The following is an 18,662-nucleotide window of genomic DNA, read 5'->3' as shown; positions in this document are numbered from 1 at the left end:
TTCATCAGTCCAACCAGCTCCAGATCGCCTTCTCTGGAAATTGTCATGATGCACATTACCAACACAGTGTTTAGGAAAAATGAGTAAACACACCTTTATTCACACTTTACAAAAAAATAAAACAAAACCCCCATAAAAAGTTATGCATTGGTTCTACATCAGTAATACCAATTTTTCAATGTATTGATTATAAACTGAATGTGTTTGGTGTCAGCACAACTTAAACAAAAAGAAAAAAAAAAAAAAAAAAAAAAAAAATCCACCACAACAAAATCTTTAAAAAACCTCAAAGAAGAAACCAGGTCCCAGACAAAATTTCAAGATCAACAGCTTTTGGAGAATTTTTTTCTAAAAGAAAAAAAAAATTATTTAAGCAGTGTCTAAATTTTATTTCCTCTTAAAAACAAAATAAGCACATTTATGTGAACATTTTTTCATAAAATTTTAAGTTATCAGCCAAAATGACTCATTCTCTGTGTAAAAATTATCATTTCACCATTTTTCACCCTAATGCTCACATGGTGTTCTTTTCCTCCCTTGCCTGCAGTTGAAACAAAAGCCGTTGGACCAAGTTCCCTCTGAATTAATTTTAGTTTTGAGATGATAATAAATGAGACCAGAATACATACGAGTTAACTTTGTAAAGTGAAAGCTGGCTTTAATCTCTAATCTACTAATGGCACTATGGGCAAATATACAGGGTACAATATAACTTTTATCTTGGTTGACATATTAAAATAGCTTAGTCACTTCAAAAATGATCTGAAGAATTGCCTTAAGGACCTGTTTTGAAAATACATCTCATTTATACTGTTTCATAAACAGAAAATTACCTAAAAAAAAAAAAAAAAGGAATGATTTTTTAAAATAAAAACATGGAGACTAAGGAATACATGGAAAACAAAAAGACTTCACATGATAGTAGTATTCTGGGTGACAGCACTGTGAATGACACTAAGAAGCAGTGCTTGGGTCTAGTGAGCAAAGACCCAGGGATTCACCCTAAGTCCAAAATGTGATATTCAATGCTTTACAATGGGAAAAAAGTCACAGCTCATATAAAAGCATTTCCATAAAATCCTCACAAATGTTCAACAGTATTTAAAAACTATAAAAGAAGATGCACAGATTTTCTCTGCATGCACAGGCAGTGTTTGGTGAGAACAATTTAGGCAGGCACAGTGGAGATAGACAGGAGGTTTCTCAAAAAGGAGTTAAAAAGCTGTATCTAAGCAGCTGTAATTTTTTAACTTAAAAAAGTTAAAAATTTAAAAATATCAGAATGTACATATATCATTATATTCAGTCCATAAATGCCTACAGATCATCACTGCTCAGCTTATCTGTCCTGGTAGATAGTTTTTGTAAAAATCCAGAATTCACGAAAAAATGTCCTAAGATTTAAATAGGTTTAAAGAGTAAGTTTCTCCATTTAATAACAAAGTAGCACAAAACAGCCAAGAAAACCCAACAGTGCAACTCCTCGGCAGAGAAAGTCTGTTGCAGCTTCTTTTACAAGCTGGCCTTTTTAACACGTGAAACCGGTGTAAAAAACACACACAAAAACAAAAACTTAGCCTTAATTTACAATACAATTATTTCCAAATCTGATTTTTTTAGTACAAAATTTCATAAATCAGGTCTTCTGTGGATCATATACAATCATAAAGGCTAAATTCAAATTCTGTATTTTACAAATATGTCTGAAAAAGAAGGGAGTAAAGTATGGAAGAATGGTCTCTGGATGTTATTACTGGCCTCAAAAAAGTAGTACTATAGATTTCTGTGCAAAGAGAATATGCTGTTCAAACATTTTCCTATTTCAAGGCATGAAAATACTATATTGGATAGAAGAAACAGGAAAATTACTGGTAACAAATTAAAGATAGGTGCAAACACACCAATCCCTGTCCAACAGTATATAAAGCATATTGGGCTCAGAATTTGTCTGTTGCTAGCACCTGGATTTCACACTATATCCCTATCAAATAATCAGATTGAAAACTCAAATCATCATTAAGAAAAAAAAATCCCTAATGGCCATATCTCACTCCCCTATATTCAGATTTTTTTATAAGTTTACAAGTGAAATTGAGGTCGTCTTCTGAAGTACTTGACTACCTCCTGCCAGGAAGGTGAATGCCGTTAACTTGGGGCAGGAAAGGCAGTAAGAGCTCCAGTTGTGCAAAAAGTGAGAAGTGGTCGGAGGGGATAAGTGGGTGTGGACAGCCGCTGATATTATTCTCAACTAGCCAATGGTGGTCCAGAGGTCCCAGGATGCCTAAGGTGTTCAGCTGAGGCTTAGAATAGAAGATGTAGTCAATTATACCCTGAAAATCAGAAGGAAATAAAAAAAACAAACAAACAAGACCCCACATAAGATAACACTGAAATACCGAAAGCTCTTAAGACATACCCTTTCAGGCATGTTTCATAAAAACTTCATTAGCATGTGGGAAGAGGCAGTACCACCTGAGCCAAATGGTCCCCCAATGTCAAACCTTGCAGAATGAAGACTGTTTAAGCATTTCAACCATTCATTTTCCTATCTGGTTCCTTTCAGAATTTTTAATAAGACGTAAAGGATCTTTTGTGATATGGCCTCTGCTTCTCTTTCCTTACTACCCCTTTGCTATACTAGCCCCCCTTTTTTTTGGAGGGTGGGGGGAGGGGGATAAACATTCTTTGCATGCGCCAGTCTCTTTCCAGCCCCACAGCTTTCACACATGCTGCACTCCCTGCCCGGAACACTTTCTTCTACGTGTCACCTGGTTAATTCCTTCTTAACCTTCAAGTGTGGACCTCAATCACTTTCCAAAGATCTTCGTAACCCACTAATACCTCCCACCACCTCCGATTCTCTTCCCATGCTAATGTGTACCCTACTACATACTTACTTACGTGGCTGAGACCAGGCTGTCCCTGCCCTGCATGTCCTCAGCAGCACCAAGCACATAGCTAAGCACCTCTTGGCTTTTCCTGTCCTCCATGTAACTTCACATGCTCCTCTACATGTTCTTGGCCAAAAGTATTAAATATATTCAAAGGTCTCCTTCCTATCTCTACATCACTAGCAGGAACGAAGAAAAAAAAAAATCCCTAATCTCTCCCCTTTGAGTTATCACCCATACTTCTTCAATTAGGCTGTCAGAAACGAGAATCTCCAAGTTAGTTTTTACTACCTCACCATTAAGTTCTTTACCTCTCGCGCTAGTGTTCCTGCCCACCGCTCCAGGGAAACACCCCTCACCAGCACCTTTCTGAAGCTCACCCTTCACTACTCTTTCCTAGAAAGGCCTTATTTCCTTGGCAGGTAAGCTCCTACAGTCCTGGTTTCCCCTCTATGGTTTTTGTCATTTACATGTCAGTTTTCCCGGAGTCTACTCTAATCTCTTTTCAATTTGACACACTCATCTGTTACCAGGACTAAATAATTACCTACAGTACTGGGGATCCCCCAAAGTCAAATAAAAAACTATCATGGTTTTCAACAGTTTCTTTAAAGAGTCTAAAGAGCCCTCCCCACCAAAATTAAGAACCAGTTAACACTAGTATTTGCACTCTAATAAATAATCTAACCTGAATGATTCGTGTTCCATCAGGTTAGAAATGGAAGACTAAGATACAAGAAAGCAGAAATGCAAAAGGAGGCTAAAAAGGACAGCTGAACACAAACCCTAAATAACCGCTGATACTAAAAATAAAGAGAATCACTAAGGAAAGTCTCCACACTATAAGCTGTCAACTATAAGGCATAAAATATATTTTAGCAACTTAAAAATGGCCAACAATAAACCACATGTTAGCACTCAAGGAGTAGGTTTCAGTTTAATTAACATGAGAGATGGAACACCTCACCCCAACTGACACCAAACTAGATACAGTAAGTTCTTATTTAATGGCTAGATAGGTTCTGCAACTTTAAGCAAAACAACATATAATGAAATGAATTTTACCAGAGGCTAGTTGATATAAACAAGAGTTAAGTTCCCATGGCATCTCATCAACATTATAATGAAATGATGTTGAAAAAAAATGACGTTATCTGAGGGCCTGTGGTATGGCAAATCCAGCTTTGTATTGAGTCTATAAAAAACATAATTGACCCCAAAAGATGAAAGAGTTAACTCGGGATTTACTATTATTACTTCATCTGCTTTCTTACACGGGAAATAATTCTAAGTTATTTAGAATATTCCTGTAAACCAACTCAAGATGGCCTAATCTGAACACATATTCACATTTTAAAGACTTGACAAAGTAATAAGACTCTCCTTTAAAAAAGGAAGTTTTTACAAGTTTACTAATTCCAAAACTCACCTTGAAATCAAACGTGTAATTTGTGTAAGGCATCAGGCCAGTCTCATAGGCACTCTTTAACTTGAAACCATGAGTGATCCTTCCATTGGTTGTCCCATTTTTCCCATTACAGCTAAAGTTCGTAAGACTTTCATTATATCTCAGTTCCTTAAAGTCTTTATGATTTGTTTCTACTCCACCAGTGCTCAAATATTCTACAACACCTAGAATGAAAACAAATGGACTTTTTACAAGGTCAAGTATAACATATGCGGTATAAAACATAATTTAAAAGATAATTCAATTGTAAGTAGTTTTATATTATACTTTCTAAAATCTTCCCACTTTTTAAAATGGGGTTTTAACCCCCTGGCAATGGGCAAGGAGACACCTGATTGGTGGTGTTGCTCTTATATCAATCAGGGGCAAAGCAGATGTAAAGTCCTTAGTTCATCCTAGCTTGATGCCTGTGTCGGTGGCCAGAGCTGTTTCATGTCTGAGGCACATAAAAAAAAAAAAAAAATTAAAAAAATTAAATGGGTTTTTACATTCGCCAGAACTTGTCTAAATCCATTTGTACATGCCCAGATCAATTATTCTCTTTCACTGATATTTCTATCTCTCCCTCTCCCTTCCTCTCTGAAATAAATAAAAATATTTTAAAAAATCCATTTGTACATGGTTTTAATCATAGTATACTGAATATTTTATACTTCGCTTTACCGTTTCACATGAACGATGTGACCTTTAAAAAATATGTATTTATTGATTTCAGAGAGGAAGGGAGAGGGAGAGAAACATCAATGATGGGAGAGAATCATTGATCCGTTGCCTCCTGCCCGCCCTACAATGGGGGGATCAATCCCACAACCCGGGCATATGCCCTGACCGGGAATCAAACCGTGGCCTCCTGGTTCATAGGTTGACACTCAACCATTGAGCTACACTGAACCACCTTTTTTCATTATTATTTTTAAATAATATATATTTTTATTGATTTCAGAGACGAAGGGAGAGGAAGAGAGAGATAGAAACATCGATGAGAGGGAATCATTGATTGGCTGCCTCCTGCAGGTTGGACCGAGGTCACAACCCAGGCATGTGCCCTTGACTGGAATCGAACCTGGGACCCTTTGCTCCGCAGGCTGATGCTCTATCCACTGAGCCAAACCGGCTAGGGCTATCTTTTTAAAATGGTTGTACAATACAACAGGCAGAGCTGGAGTATAACATTTGTTAAAACCTTTCCTTTTTAAAAAACTCAGCCTGTTTCTACTTTTTAAAAAGAATTAACACCATAATCAACATCTTAGTATGTAGGTTTTACTTAGCCTAAATTATTTACTTGGTATAAAATACTAAGATTAGAATTCATTGTCCTATTATATATAGTGGCAACTATGAAAGAGAATACCACCAGTTAGTTACAAAGCAAGTTTACCATCCCTGGACACTATTTTCCCCAATTTCCTAAGCACAAGATGAGCTCGACAAACATTTATTTTAGTTTCCATTTAATTAGCACGGTTGGCCCAGCCGGAGTGGCTCAGTGGTTGAGCATCTACCTACCTATGAACCAGGAGGTCATGGTTTGATTGCAGGTCAGGGCAAATGCCCAGGTTTCAGGCTCAATCCCCAGCCCAGTAAGGGGCGTGCAAGAGGCAGCCAATCAATGATTCTCTCTCATCACTGATATTTCTCTTTCTCTCTCTCTCTACCCCCACTTCCTCTGAAATAAATAAATAAATAAATAAATAAATAAATAAATAAATAAATAAATACACACACACACACACACACACACATATATATATTTAAAAGAAATAGGGTAGTATTCATGTTGCCTTTTTAATTTATTTATTAAATATATTTTAATGATTTCAGAGAGGAAGGGAGAGGGAGAGAGAAACATCGATGAGAATCATTGACTGGCTGCCTCCTGCATGCCCCCACTGGGGATCGAGCCCACAACCTGGGCATGTGCCCTTGATAGGAATCAAACCTGGGACCCTTCAGTCTGCAGGCTGACGCTCTACCCACTGAGCCACATCAGTTAGGGCTAAAAAAATATATTTAAAAAAATTTATCAAGTTTGGACATTTTCCCTGTGTTTGCTATTAAAATACTGTTGGTTTTTTTAAATTGTTGACAATATTACATGTGTCGCCCATTTCCCCCTGTGTCTCTTCCCCTTTTTGCCCCCCTTCCATTAGCCTTCATCACATTGTTGTCTGTGTCAATGGGCTATGCATATATGTTCTTAGGTTAATTTCTTTCAGTCCCCACCCCACCCTCCACTTTGAGATCTGCCAGTCTGTTCCATGCTTCCATGCCTATGGTTCTATTTTGTTCGTCATCTTATTTTGCTCATTAAAGTCCACATATAAGTGAGATCATATGGTATTTGTCTTTCTCTGACTGGCTTATTTCGCTTAGCATAATATTCTCCAGTTTCAACCATGCTGTCACAAAGGTTATGAGCTTCTTCTTCTTCTTTTTTTTTTTTTTACAGCCATATGGCATTCCATAGTGTAAGCGTACCACACCTCTTTTATCCATTCATCCACTGATGGGCACCTGGGTTGTTTCCAGATCTTGGCTATTATAAAGAACACTGCTATGAACACAGGGGTGCATATATTCTTTCTGATTGGTGTTCTGGGTCTCTTAGGATATATTCCTTTCTAGAAGTGGGATGGCTGGGTCAAAAGGCAGCTCCATTTTTAATTTTCTGAGTAACTGCAGACTGTTTTCCATAGTGGCTGCACCAGTCTGCATTCCCACCAGCAGCGTACTTGGGTTCTCTTTTCTTCACATGCTCACCAACACTTGCTGTTTGTTGATTTAGAGGTTTGACTGTACTTAGAATTGATATTATAAGGGTTACCAGAGGCCCGGTGCACAAAATTTGTGACTTGGGGGTGGGGTCCCTCAGCCCGGCCTGCGCCCTCTCCTGCAGTTCTGGACCCCTTGGGGGAGCGGGCCTAAGCCGGCATCCTTAGCAGGGCCTCGGAGGTGGGAGAGGCTCCTGCCACAGCTGCTGGGCTCACTAGCCGTGAGCCCAGCTTCTGGCTGAGCAGCACTCCCCTTGTGGGAGCACACTAACCACCAAGGGGCAGCTCCTGTGTTGAGTGCCTGCCCCCTGGGGTCAGTCCACATCATAGCAACCAGTTGTTCTGTCGTTCGTTCGATTTGCATATCAATATTAGCCTTTTATTATATAGGACTAGAGGCCCGGTGCACGTAATTCGTGCATGGGGGGTGGGGGGTGTCCCTCAGCCCAGCCTGCACCCTCTCCAATCTGGGACCCCTTGAGGTATGTCCGCCTGCCCATTTAGGCCCGATCCTATTGGGATCAGGCCTAAATGGGCAGTCGGACATCCCTCTCACAATCCAGGACTGCAGGCTCCCAACTGCTCACCTGCCTGCCTGCCTGATTGCCCCTAACTGCTTCTGCCTGCCAGCTTGATCACCCCCTAACCACTCCCCTGCCAGCCTGATTGATGCCTAACTGCTCCCCTGTGGTCCGAATGCCCCTAAATGCCCTCCCCTGCCAGCCTGGTCACCCCTAACTGTCCTCCTCTGCAGGCCTGGTCACCCCCAATTGCCCTCCCCTGAAGGCCTGGTCACCCCTAACTGCCCTCCCCTGCAGGCCTGGGTCCCCCCAAACTGTCCTCCCCTGCAGGCCCGATCACCCCCAACTGCCCTCCCCTGCAGGCCTGGTCCCCCTCAACTGCCCTCCTCTGCTGGCCTGGTCACCCCTAACTGCCCTCCCCTGCTGGCCTGGTCACCCCTAACTGCCCTCCCCTGCTGGCCTGGTCACCCCTAACTGCCCTCCCCTGCAGGCCTGGGTTCCCCCAACTCTCCTCCCCTGCACGCCCGATCGCCCCCAACTGCCCTCCCTTGCAGGCCTGGTCCCTCCCAACTGCCCTCCCCTGCCAGCCATCTTGTGTGTTGGAGTGATGGTCAATTTGCATATTACCTCTTTATTATATAGGATGGTTTATTCACTGTACCATCTATGGAAAAGTTTTCAAGAATATGGCTTTCTGTATTCTTCTACTTTGTGATAAAAATAAAAATCCCTATTCTTTTTTGTTAAAATCACTTGCCTGATCTGTGTAAATGAAGAATTTCAATTTCCACCTGAAGTGGATTTTTCTAATCAAGCCCACCAAAATTTGAGATCCTGTAATATATGATCAAATTTAAACTGGATCATATTACATGTTGGAATCCCAAAGAGGCTGTCTTAAAATCCTTTCAGTTTGGATTATATACAGGGATAGGCAAAAGTAGGTTTACAACTGTGAGTACACAAAACACAGAGCTTATTCTTGTATTATTTATTAATTATTGTATGATTTTCCATATAAACAACTGTAAACCCACTTTTGCCAACACCTTTATATACTGGGGATAATAAAACAAAATGACATGTTCTTTAATGAGTTATTTCAAGTTATTACCTATGTGTTTATCAAAGATGATTAATGTCCTTCCTCCTGAGGTTTCATACTACTCTTTCATTTTCCAAATGGTCCCCCTACTCCAAAAAAAATTTTAAACTTGATTCACAGCTGCCACTACAAACTGAATTTGTTTTCACTAAATTTGGAATTATCAGAAATAATACGTTACAAAAACATTTAAGTCAAAAAGCATTCTACATAGACGAACATTCTTTTCTTACCAGAGTCTGGCAAAGAATTAAGATCTGCACACAACACCAGTGGAATATTTCCCAATTCTCCCAATGCGCTCGAGTGGAGGCTTCGTGAGGCTTCATCGATAATGTTCTTCACTTCTGAGAGAAACATCATCGTTTGAACTAACTTCACATCAGAGTACTCAGGGTCCCAATGCATATGAGCATTAGCCACGAGAATAAGTTGTTTTTCTGTTCCAAGATGTGGCTTTCCTGCTGTATTAGCTAAAAAGAAAACAGAAGCCCTCTCAACCCACATATTTTTACAGAGTCTGAAAGCAAGTAATATCTCAGAGTCTTAGGAATAAAAAAGGTCTCTAAAACTGACCTAATAATCTCTCACATAATGACTTAATCTAGACTACAACAAACCTGAGAAATAGTCATTTAAATCTCAGGTTGTGTACTTCTAACATAGGGTATTCATTACTTGATCAAAAACAGCCCATTCTATTTGGAACAGCTTGGTTTTTAAGTAGGTGTGTCTCCTTGAAACTTCTGGTCTTAATTCAGATGTATTAAATCAAGCCTCACAAAATTAAATCTACTCTTTTTTCCTTAGCTGTATTTAAGACGGTCACTAAGTTCCATCTTTCTATCCTTCAGTTTAAATAACCGCAGTTCCAACTGTTCCTATGACAGAAATTTCAGTTCTCAGCATGAGGGCCACTCTTATTTAATTTGAAATAAGTGGGTCATTTCTCCAAAATGTGAGACCTTTAAAATAATGATTACAAGTGGGTCAGGAAGAGAAGTGTGCTTACAGAATATCCTTGCTGCCAAGAAATTACAGAAGTGTACGGAGTTCTCTCTGAGGAGTTATTTTAACTAATTGTTACCTCAACCTTTCTTTTATGTGAAAAATTCTTGGGAGCTTTATGCATTTCAAGGTTTGAAATACTTTGCTTGGCAATGCTCTCTCACCTTAAGCTTTTTGGTAGAGAAAACGAGATATAGTTTAGAAACCATTTAAATTCTCACTGAGTTTCTTCAGGTGTTAAACAAGACTATTATTACGTAACGAATTTTTTTCCTATTAAATTTTGGAGGTCAATTTTACAGGAAGTGAAGAGATCACTCACATGACTTTTCAATCAATTCCTTTCGAAGTTCTAGTAGTACTGCAACTCCAATGTTATCTTTTGTCATAACTCTGTTCAGCATAGCTTCAGACCCTTCTGAATTTGCCATTGCTAGCTGATTAAATTCAACAGTGTGTTTCTGAACCAAAGTAAATCTAAAACAAAAACAAACACACAAACACACATAAAATTGGGAATATAAGGATATTAGCTTTGTGGGAAATGGCTTTTCAAACTTCCTTAGATATGATGGCATGTAAATCACATTATGGAAAATCCTCCACATTTAACACCAAGCTTCCCACACCCATTTAAAGTTGTTCTCAGTCTGTTACTGATAACATCTTGATTTTAACCTTTACAACTTAGGATAATGTAGTCATCTTCTGTTTGTGTTGGAATATTCCATCTTGTAATTTTTAAATAGTTTTCCAAATTATGGGTTTAAGAATCCCGCAGGGAATGTTAATTGCAAGGTGTTTCAATTAACAATTGGAGTTAAACCCTACTAAACACCTGAAGAAACAGCAGCACTTTCAACTTGTCTTTAAAACAATATTATTTCTAATGATTCAAAATAAAATAAAACCCTCTAAAGTAAAAAGTACTGTTTTCTTAAGTATAACAGATGCCTCATTCTCTCATTTGCCAAATAATTTGCATACTCTTGGTCCCCACCCTGCAAAGAGAGAAAATTTTTTTAAAAATAAGATGACTTACTTTTCTGTCTTGAAGAATATTGCACAGCCATCAACATGCTTTCTTTCTTGTTCTGACATTGTCCTAGCTCTAGATTTAGGACTAAAGAATCCATTATAGCCACGTTCTTTCAGTTCTACTAGAAAAAAACTGTAATACTGTTCTGTTTCAACCTCCTGAAAAATTGTAAATAGCAAAGTTATTCATAAGACAAAATCAGTCACATACATTAACTTTATATATACACATATATATGTAGTCTGAGAGCTTAAAATCACTTCAAAAGACTGATCTGCAGAAAGTGATGCCCAGGGTCATGTACGTTATGAGAGATGGACTGAGAACCTGAAGTTACTGTGCACCCACGTTTAATGCTCTTTCCACTATGCCCTAATCTATTATCGCTAATGGTAAAACAAAATCATACCTTGACAATACCACAATTTCATTAACACTGCCACCCAATTAAAAAAATAGTGTGCAGGGGCATTACGAAGGGAAAGGCGAGTATTTAAGCGGTCATAGTAAATGCTTAAAACTCAGCTTAACCCATTTGCTTAATTTGGCAGAACAGTGCTACAGAACAAAACAGGCAGTGAATTCTTCCAGGATTGACTAAAAACAGAAAAAGCCACTATTTTAAGAATTGCTAAAGGTGTGACTTCAAATGTATAATGCATTCCCAGGCTGCACCTTGCTTTATCAATGCTGGGGCATTTGTGCAATTTAAACAAATACACGTCTAATGACTTACCTGAAGACTTATGATATCAGCACTGCAGCTCAGGATTTCTTGAATAATGGCCTTTTTCCTGTAATCCCAATTTAGTGCCCATGATGGACAGTAGCCATATAACTGCCGGGTCGCATATTTATCACAAAGAACATTATAGCACATGACAGAAAACAAGGCTGTAGGAAAGATAACTTTACTTATTCGACACGTGGCAGAAATAAAGCACACAGTTATTTTCAATAGTCTTCACTTAAATGCTGTTTGACTTTATTGATTCCATATATTCAATAAAAGTCAAATATAAAGTCAAATAATGAGGAAGGACATATACATGAACAAACTATGAAATGATTGTACTACCTGCCATCGTATGAACAAAAGGTTCCTAAGGTAAGACTAAGATCTCGAGCTCTCAGCCTCTAAGACCAGGCTCCTCATTTTTGACTCCTTCTATTAATGTAGAATGTGGAAATCTGACAGTTATTTTTCTTAATAGACATGTCTAGTTTTCTTCTATAGAGGAATGATTATTAATCCACAAAGAGGAAAGGAGTATCACAGACCAAATCTTGTTACAAGTTCCCAAATTATTTTCTTTTTTAAAAATGTTTTTATTGAATTTTGGCGAGAGATGAAGGGAGAGTGACAGACAGAAACATTAATGAGATAGAAACATCATCGACTGGCTGCCCCCTGCACACCCCCCATTGGGAATCAAGCCCGCAACCCGGGCATGTGCCCTGACAGGGAAATCAAATCAGCGACCTCTTGGTTCATGGATCGATGCTCAACCACTGAGCGACACTGGCTGGGCTCAAATTATTTTCATTCAATTTAAGTTAAAAGGAGATCAGAGTTCATTAATTCAATTCTCAAATAAGTTGGCTGTCTTTCAATTTTGAAGTATCAATTACATTTGGAACATACTAGGGTTTAGAAATTTCCAATATAAAATGATTTTTGTATATTCATTATAACTGAATTCGATTAATACTTTATTAGTAGGGTTTCTTAACAGTACCACTACTGACATTGAGTAAATTCTGCATTGTGGGGGGCTGTGCATTGCAGGATACTTCGTAGCATCTCTGAGATGCCAGTAGCACTTCCCCAGTGTGACAACCAAAAAAATGCTTCCAGCTATTGCCAAATGGGCCCTGGGGAATAAATCACCTCTGGCTGAGGAGCACTGCTGTATAGCATACTTTTTATAGGGTGACAGAGGCCAGGTGAGCAAGAATTAAATCTTTATTATTAACAACCAAACTAGATTAACTATAAGCACTCTACTGTAACACTGCCCATAATCTAAAGCATGCCAACAATATTGTTAGGTTTATAAATACCAAATAAAAATAAGCGTTAAAAAATAAGGCTACCAACCAGTTGGTCTTGTTCTGTCTGGTTCTTGTAACATAATCCAAGATCTTGGAGGTGGTTGTTCTGTTGAAACTAGTTGAATATTAAACACAAAATTAAGCAATATTCTTACATGTCTTCCTAAAAAAATGGTTTAAATAAATGACCACTTACTTCTTTTTGCAGTACCTGCCAAATTATCAAGCAAGTAGTTAAGTAGCCTTTTTGTTCCATTTGGTTCCAGATAGAGGTTCAATATATCCAGGGTAAGTGGATTTCCTGGAAATATTTTTAAAATAGGTAAAATAAAACCAAGACAAGTACTAAAATACTTTAAAATGGAAAAACATACCTAAATTATCAGGTCATCTATAACAATGCATAGTTACTAGTAACATACCAAACCAGAAAAAATATTTTTTGTTTTGATGTGAAGAGTAGAAATTATTTATACCATCTTCTACAGAGGTATCCAAAACTTACTATTAATGGATTATGCCAATGTAGAAGATATCTCATAGTGCCCTGCCTTATCAACACTTTTATAATGATCTGAAGCAAGGGAAAATGGATTGGGAAAGAGTGTGGAGAAGAACTGGGCAAGGGAAAATAGCCATATAATAACAAGAAATTTCCTAAAAAACATATGTAGTCCGGCCCCTAGATTTAAAAAATTCTACTGAATAAAGTAACAAGATAAGACAGACTTGGTTTAAGATTGTTACTAAAGAAGGGGGGAAAACCCAGTAGTGTGAGCCATCTGTAAATTCAACAACCATTTCTTAAGTGACTCAAATGAAAACAAGAGCAAGAGTCTCAATGTACAAGAGTCTCAATTCTCTCAGAGGGACTTCTTATGCATATAGGAGGCTGGTAAACATTAGAACTATTTAAGATGAAATGCCCTGCTCTTGAAATAGTAGAGTATCCTTCATAACAGCTGAGTTATACCTATTATAGAAGTTCCCAAATTATTTTCAACATTAGTTAACATATAAGATCTCTGTAATTTTAAGATTCTAGGATTCTACTAATTATAAAAGTAAAAATGTGTTCCTATAAGTGTAGAGTATGTCTTTGCAGGAGGACAAGTTACAGCAGTATCATATGTGTACAGTTCTTGATAGCTACCAAAGCTCTGAAATTTTTATTTAGTCACAATCCTCTGAGAGAAATATAGTCATAACCTGAGAATTACTGTAACCTCTTGTTAAAGATAGCTTGAGAAAATGAAGTCAACTAAAAACGTCTCAGTACCAGGTAAGCAGTTCATTCTAACTACACCAAGAATAACGTTATCTTTTTACTACTTTCTAGTGCAAAATATTTAGAGGCAACCACTAACTACTTATAACTATGTGATCCTCCCTTCTAAGATCTTCCTTCATATATTAAAAACCATCCCCACACAGCATCTATATATGACTCTAATAAATGCAGATGAAGCCAAATGGTGTGTTTCCCCCAATGAATGCTTGCTTTTTGGAATTCATTTAAATTTCAAATTAACCTGCTCTTCATTGCCTGGAAAAGTAACACAGGGTGTCCCCCCAAAATGTATATACAGTGTCTTCAGATTCTATTACATTTTGAAAATGAAATGCATGTTAATAAACACTGCCTTTATGTTATTCAAAGTGTGTATACATTTTGGGATGGCACTCTATATATAAGGGTGGGCAAAAGTAGGTATACAGTTATAATACAAAAATTAATAAATAATGCTACAAGAATAAACTATTTTGCATACTCACAACTGTAAACCTACTTATGCCCACCCATGTACACAGGGTAAAGTTAAGAAGAACACAATTCTGAAATTAAAACATGTTCTTGACATGAATAAGAGATGTCGCTTCTGGAAAGTAGCCATACTTTCCCCTATTCATCCTGTTAAGCACAAATGAAATTCCTGTGTCTTATGTATAAACAAACATAAGACTCTGAAATGTGGTGAGAAGGTAGAACGGTAGAGAACCCGGATCCAAGAAACATTTAGTGGTGAACTCCCTGGGCTTAATTTTTGCCCCATATATCCCCCAAACATGGAACTGAGGAAGCCAGCAACACAGAAGCACCATTGGGTACAGAAAAGAAAAGAAAAAAAAATCCCAACAAAAGCCAAAGGACCAGGAAAGGACAGCCTAAAAGACAAAACCTTCAGATAATAACAGCTCTGCTTCTGCTAGACACCAAAGAAACTTGTGAGAAAGTAAAGAGGAGCCCCAACTAAGTACGTAGCTAGAACTTTTATCCCCTCTGGGTAGTAAGAGTTCCTCCTCCTGTGGTGTCAGCTCAACCCACAGTAAAGGGGCGGCTCCACATCCCTTCTGGGAATGTCAGAGGAGGCCAAGGAGAGTCAAGATTTTTATCATTGCCCAGCAGTAGTGAGTGAGGTCACCTCAATGCAGTAACTATGGAGACCACAGAGAAAGCCAAAACTGCCATCTCCAGGCATGTGACCCTCAATAGAGGCTATGGGAAATCTGAACTCCTACCTCCTTTGACAGTAAGGAGATAGTGTCCCTAACTTTCCCTGTCAGTGCAGTGTTAGAGATAGCCAGCAAAACCAGAAGATTTAAATGAACCAACATACTATGAATATGTCCAGTTTCAAGTAAAAATTACTCATTATACCAAGAACCAGGAAGATTTCAAACTGAATGAAAAAGGACAGATAAAAGATTCCAATCGTTATTAGAACGATCTGATAAAAACACAGCAAGCATGATAACCATGCTTCAATGAGCAATTACAAACATGCCTGAGATAAATGAAAAAATATTCAGTAAAGAAAAAGAAAATTTTGACAAAACACACACAAAAAAAATGAAAATATTAAAATAAAAAATAGAAAAAATGAAATAAAAACCTCAGAGAACAAAGAGCGCACTGCTGAAAAGTACTCAAGGAAATGATGGCTGAAAACTCCTCAAATACACCAAAACCCAAAGGAATCCATACCAAGCCACATCATAAGTAAACTTCTGAAAACTAAAGACAAATAAAACATTTTGAAGACAAAGAAAAAAAGACACCTTACCTGTAGGGGGAAAACAATTTGAATAAGAACTGATTTATTGTCACAAACTACAGGGCCCAGAAGAAAGTGGCACAATATTTTTCAAGTGCTAAAAAAAACATAAAACTATCAACCTAGAATCCTATACCCAGTGAAAATATCCTTTAGGAATGAAGAAAAAAAAAAAAAAAAAAAGGCATCCTCAGAAACTAAGAATCTGTTGCCAATAAATCTATCCTAAAAGAACCACTAACGGGATTTCTCTAAATAGAAAGGAAATGATAAAAGATGGAAACTTAAAACATTAGGAAAGGGTTGGGAGAGGGGAGCTTTCCTTAAATTTTCTAAAACATCTTTGGTAGTTAAAATGTTTTTGTAACACTGATTTGTTTCTAAACATATGTAGAGAAAACATTTAAGACAATTGTTTCATAAATAGGGGTAGAATAGAAGGTCATAAACAAAGTTTAAGGTTTCTATACTTCATTCAAACTAGCAAAATGATAACACCAGCAGACTGTAATGACTTGTCCTATATAATAAAAGGCTAATATGCAAATAGACCGAATGGCGAAACAACCGAACAGGTTGCTATGATGTGCGCTGAACACCAGGGGCGCATGTGAAACGTGGGTGTCGGCAGCAGGCGGAACATGGTGGGCATTGGCTGCGGCGGGATAGTGGAACACGTGAGCGGGGGTGTCAGACCAAGGTGGGACGCCGGGTCCTGTCATTGGGACAAGCCTCTGGTGGTTACTGAAAATTCTTTGCTCCCATGAGCCGCAGTCCAGCTCGCACCCGCTGCCGGCCCCAATTGCTTGGCATCGTCAGTGGATGTGTAATGGTGGCTGCCGGCCCTGATCACCTCTCAGAGCTCCTCCACCTCCCCCTGGTCCTGAAGGGCGATTGGGGCTAGCAGCTGCCTCTCGCACCCACTGCCAGCGCCGGCCCTGCTCGCACCCGCAGCTAGAGCTGGTCCCGACTGCTTGGCGCTGTCAGTGGGTGCGAGCAGCGGTTGCCGGCCCTGATTGCCCCTGAGGGCTTCACCACCTCACCCTGCTCCTGAGGGGCGATCAGGGCAGCTGGCAGAAAGGGGACCAGGGGCCGAAGCGGGGGCATGGAGGATGGGGCCAAGACCACCCCTGTGCCGACTGCAACCTCACGGCCCATAGTTCCTTTCAAGGTGCACAAATTCGTGCACTGGGCCCCTAGTATATATTTAAAACAATATCTACAGCAACCACTAAAAAGATATACAAATAGATAATTCAAACACACTATATACAAAACAAAATGGAGATGTAAAAAGATGTTCAAGTAATCCACAGGAAACATGACCCAAGTAGATACTGTCCATGAGACACTTACTTCAAATACAACAATATAAGTGAGTTGAATGGAAAGATATAAATCATACATATATTAATTACAGAAGCAGAAGTGGTTACCTTAACATAAAATAAAAGGGATTTCAGAGGAAGTAAAAATTACCAGAGTGCCATTATGTAATGTTAAAAGGTCAATCCCCAAGAAGACATAGCAATTCTGGAAGTGTATTCACCAAACAGTAGAGATGAAAAATATTAGGCAAAAACTAATAGAACTGAAAGGACAATAGAGAAATCTACAATTATAATTGGAGATTTCACTAATCCTCTCTCAACAATTGATAGAACTAGACAAAAAAGTCCACAGCATCATCAATCTAATAGACTCTAGGTTAATACTATATTGGATCAAATAAAGATTTACAGAACATTCTACCCAATAAAAGGCAAATACATATTCTTGTCCAGTGCCCAAGGCACAAACACTAGGGTAGATCATATTGCGGGCCATAAACCAAACCTTGACAAATTTAAAAGAAGCGAAATCATACAGAATGTATTATTTAGCCACAATAGAATCATACTAAAAATCAATTACTGTAAGACAACAGGAGAATCGGCAAATACTTTGAAATTCTGAATAAGCCATGAATCAAAGAGAAAGTCTCCTGGGAAATTTTAAAATGCATTGAGCTAGTGAAAATAAAAATACAGCATATCAAAATTTGTGGCTGGACACAGCTAAAGCAGTGCCAAGAGGGAAATTTATAGCACTAAAACACATATATTACAAGAGAAAAAGTTCCAATTCATTAATCCAAATTCTCATCCTAAGAACCTAGAGAAAAAGAGCAAAATAAGTCCAAAGCGAAAAGAATGAAAATACTAAAGAGCAGAAATCAATGACATTGAAAACAAGAGGAAAAAAAAGTAAAGCCATTTCTTTGAAAAGATCAATAAAATTGACAAACCTCTATCAAAACTGACAATGAAAAAGAGAGAAGATAAAATTTACCAATATTAAAAATGAAAGAGGACATCTAGAAATCCAATAGATAAAGGAATAGTATGAACAACTCAACATAAATTTATCAACTCAGAGAAAATGGACTACTTTCCGTGAAAAACACAAATTATCAAAACCCAACAATTTGAATAGCCCTATACCTATTAAAAAAACAGGTTCATAATTTTAAAGTGACCAGAAAAGAAATCTCCAGGCCGAGATTGTTAAATTGGAAAATTCCACCAAACATTTAACTTCAATTCCATAGAATCTTTTCCAGTAAAGAGATGAGGGAACACTTTCAAATTCATTTCATAAAGCTAGTATTGCATACAAATGTCAGCAAAGTATAAAAAAATTTGTGCACCATGACCAAGTTGGGCTTATCCAGGAATTCAAGGATGGCTCTCAATATCTGAAAAA

General features: G+C 38.1%; 1 protein-coding gene across 4 annotated transcripts in view; it reads right to left on the bottom strand.

Annotated features, from left to right (window-relative positions):
• CNOT6 (CCR4-NOT transcription complex subunit 6) overlaps positions 1–18,662 on the bottom strand; it is a 92,668-nt gene that overhangs the window by 10,756 nt on the left and 63,250 nt on the right. Inside the window, exons 5-12 of one of the 4 annotated variants that reach the window (XM_080672808.1) lie at positions 13,058–13,162; positions 12,908–12,976; positions 11,543–11,700; positions 10,810–10,964; positions 10,090–10,244; positions 8,993–9,232; positions 4,321–4,523; positions 2,002–2,300 (exon numbers count right to left, since the gene is read on the bottom strand). In XM_080672808.1, coding sequence (XP_080528934.1) covers positions 2,118–2,300; positions 4,321–4,523; positions 8,993–9,232; positions 10,090–10,244; positions 10,810–10,964; positions 11,543–11,700; positions 12,908–12,976; positions 13,058–13,162 — 1,268 coding nt within the window. In that variant the 3' untranslated portion in view covers positions 2,002–2,117. Of the gene's footprint in view, positions 1–2,001; positions 2,331–4,320; positions 4,524–8,992; positions 9,233–10,089; positions 10,245–10,809; positions 10,965–11,542; positions 11,701–12,907; positions 12,977–13,057; positions 13,163–18,662 lie in introns of those variants that run through there. The other 3 variants (XM_080672807.1, XM_080672810.1, XM_080672809.1) reach the window with 3 other exon arrangements.

Source organism: Plecotus auritus, assembly GCF_963455305.1.
Source record: "Plecotus auritus genome assembly, chromosome: 6".
NCBI classification, from domain to species: Eukaryota; Metazoa; Chordata; class Mammalia; order Chiroptera; family Vespertilionidae; genus Plecotus; species Plecotus auritus.
This window is presented reverse-complemented; position numbering and strand designations above follow the sequence as displayed.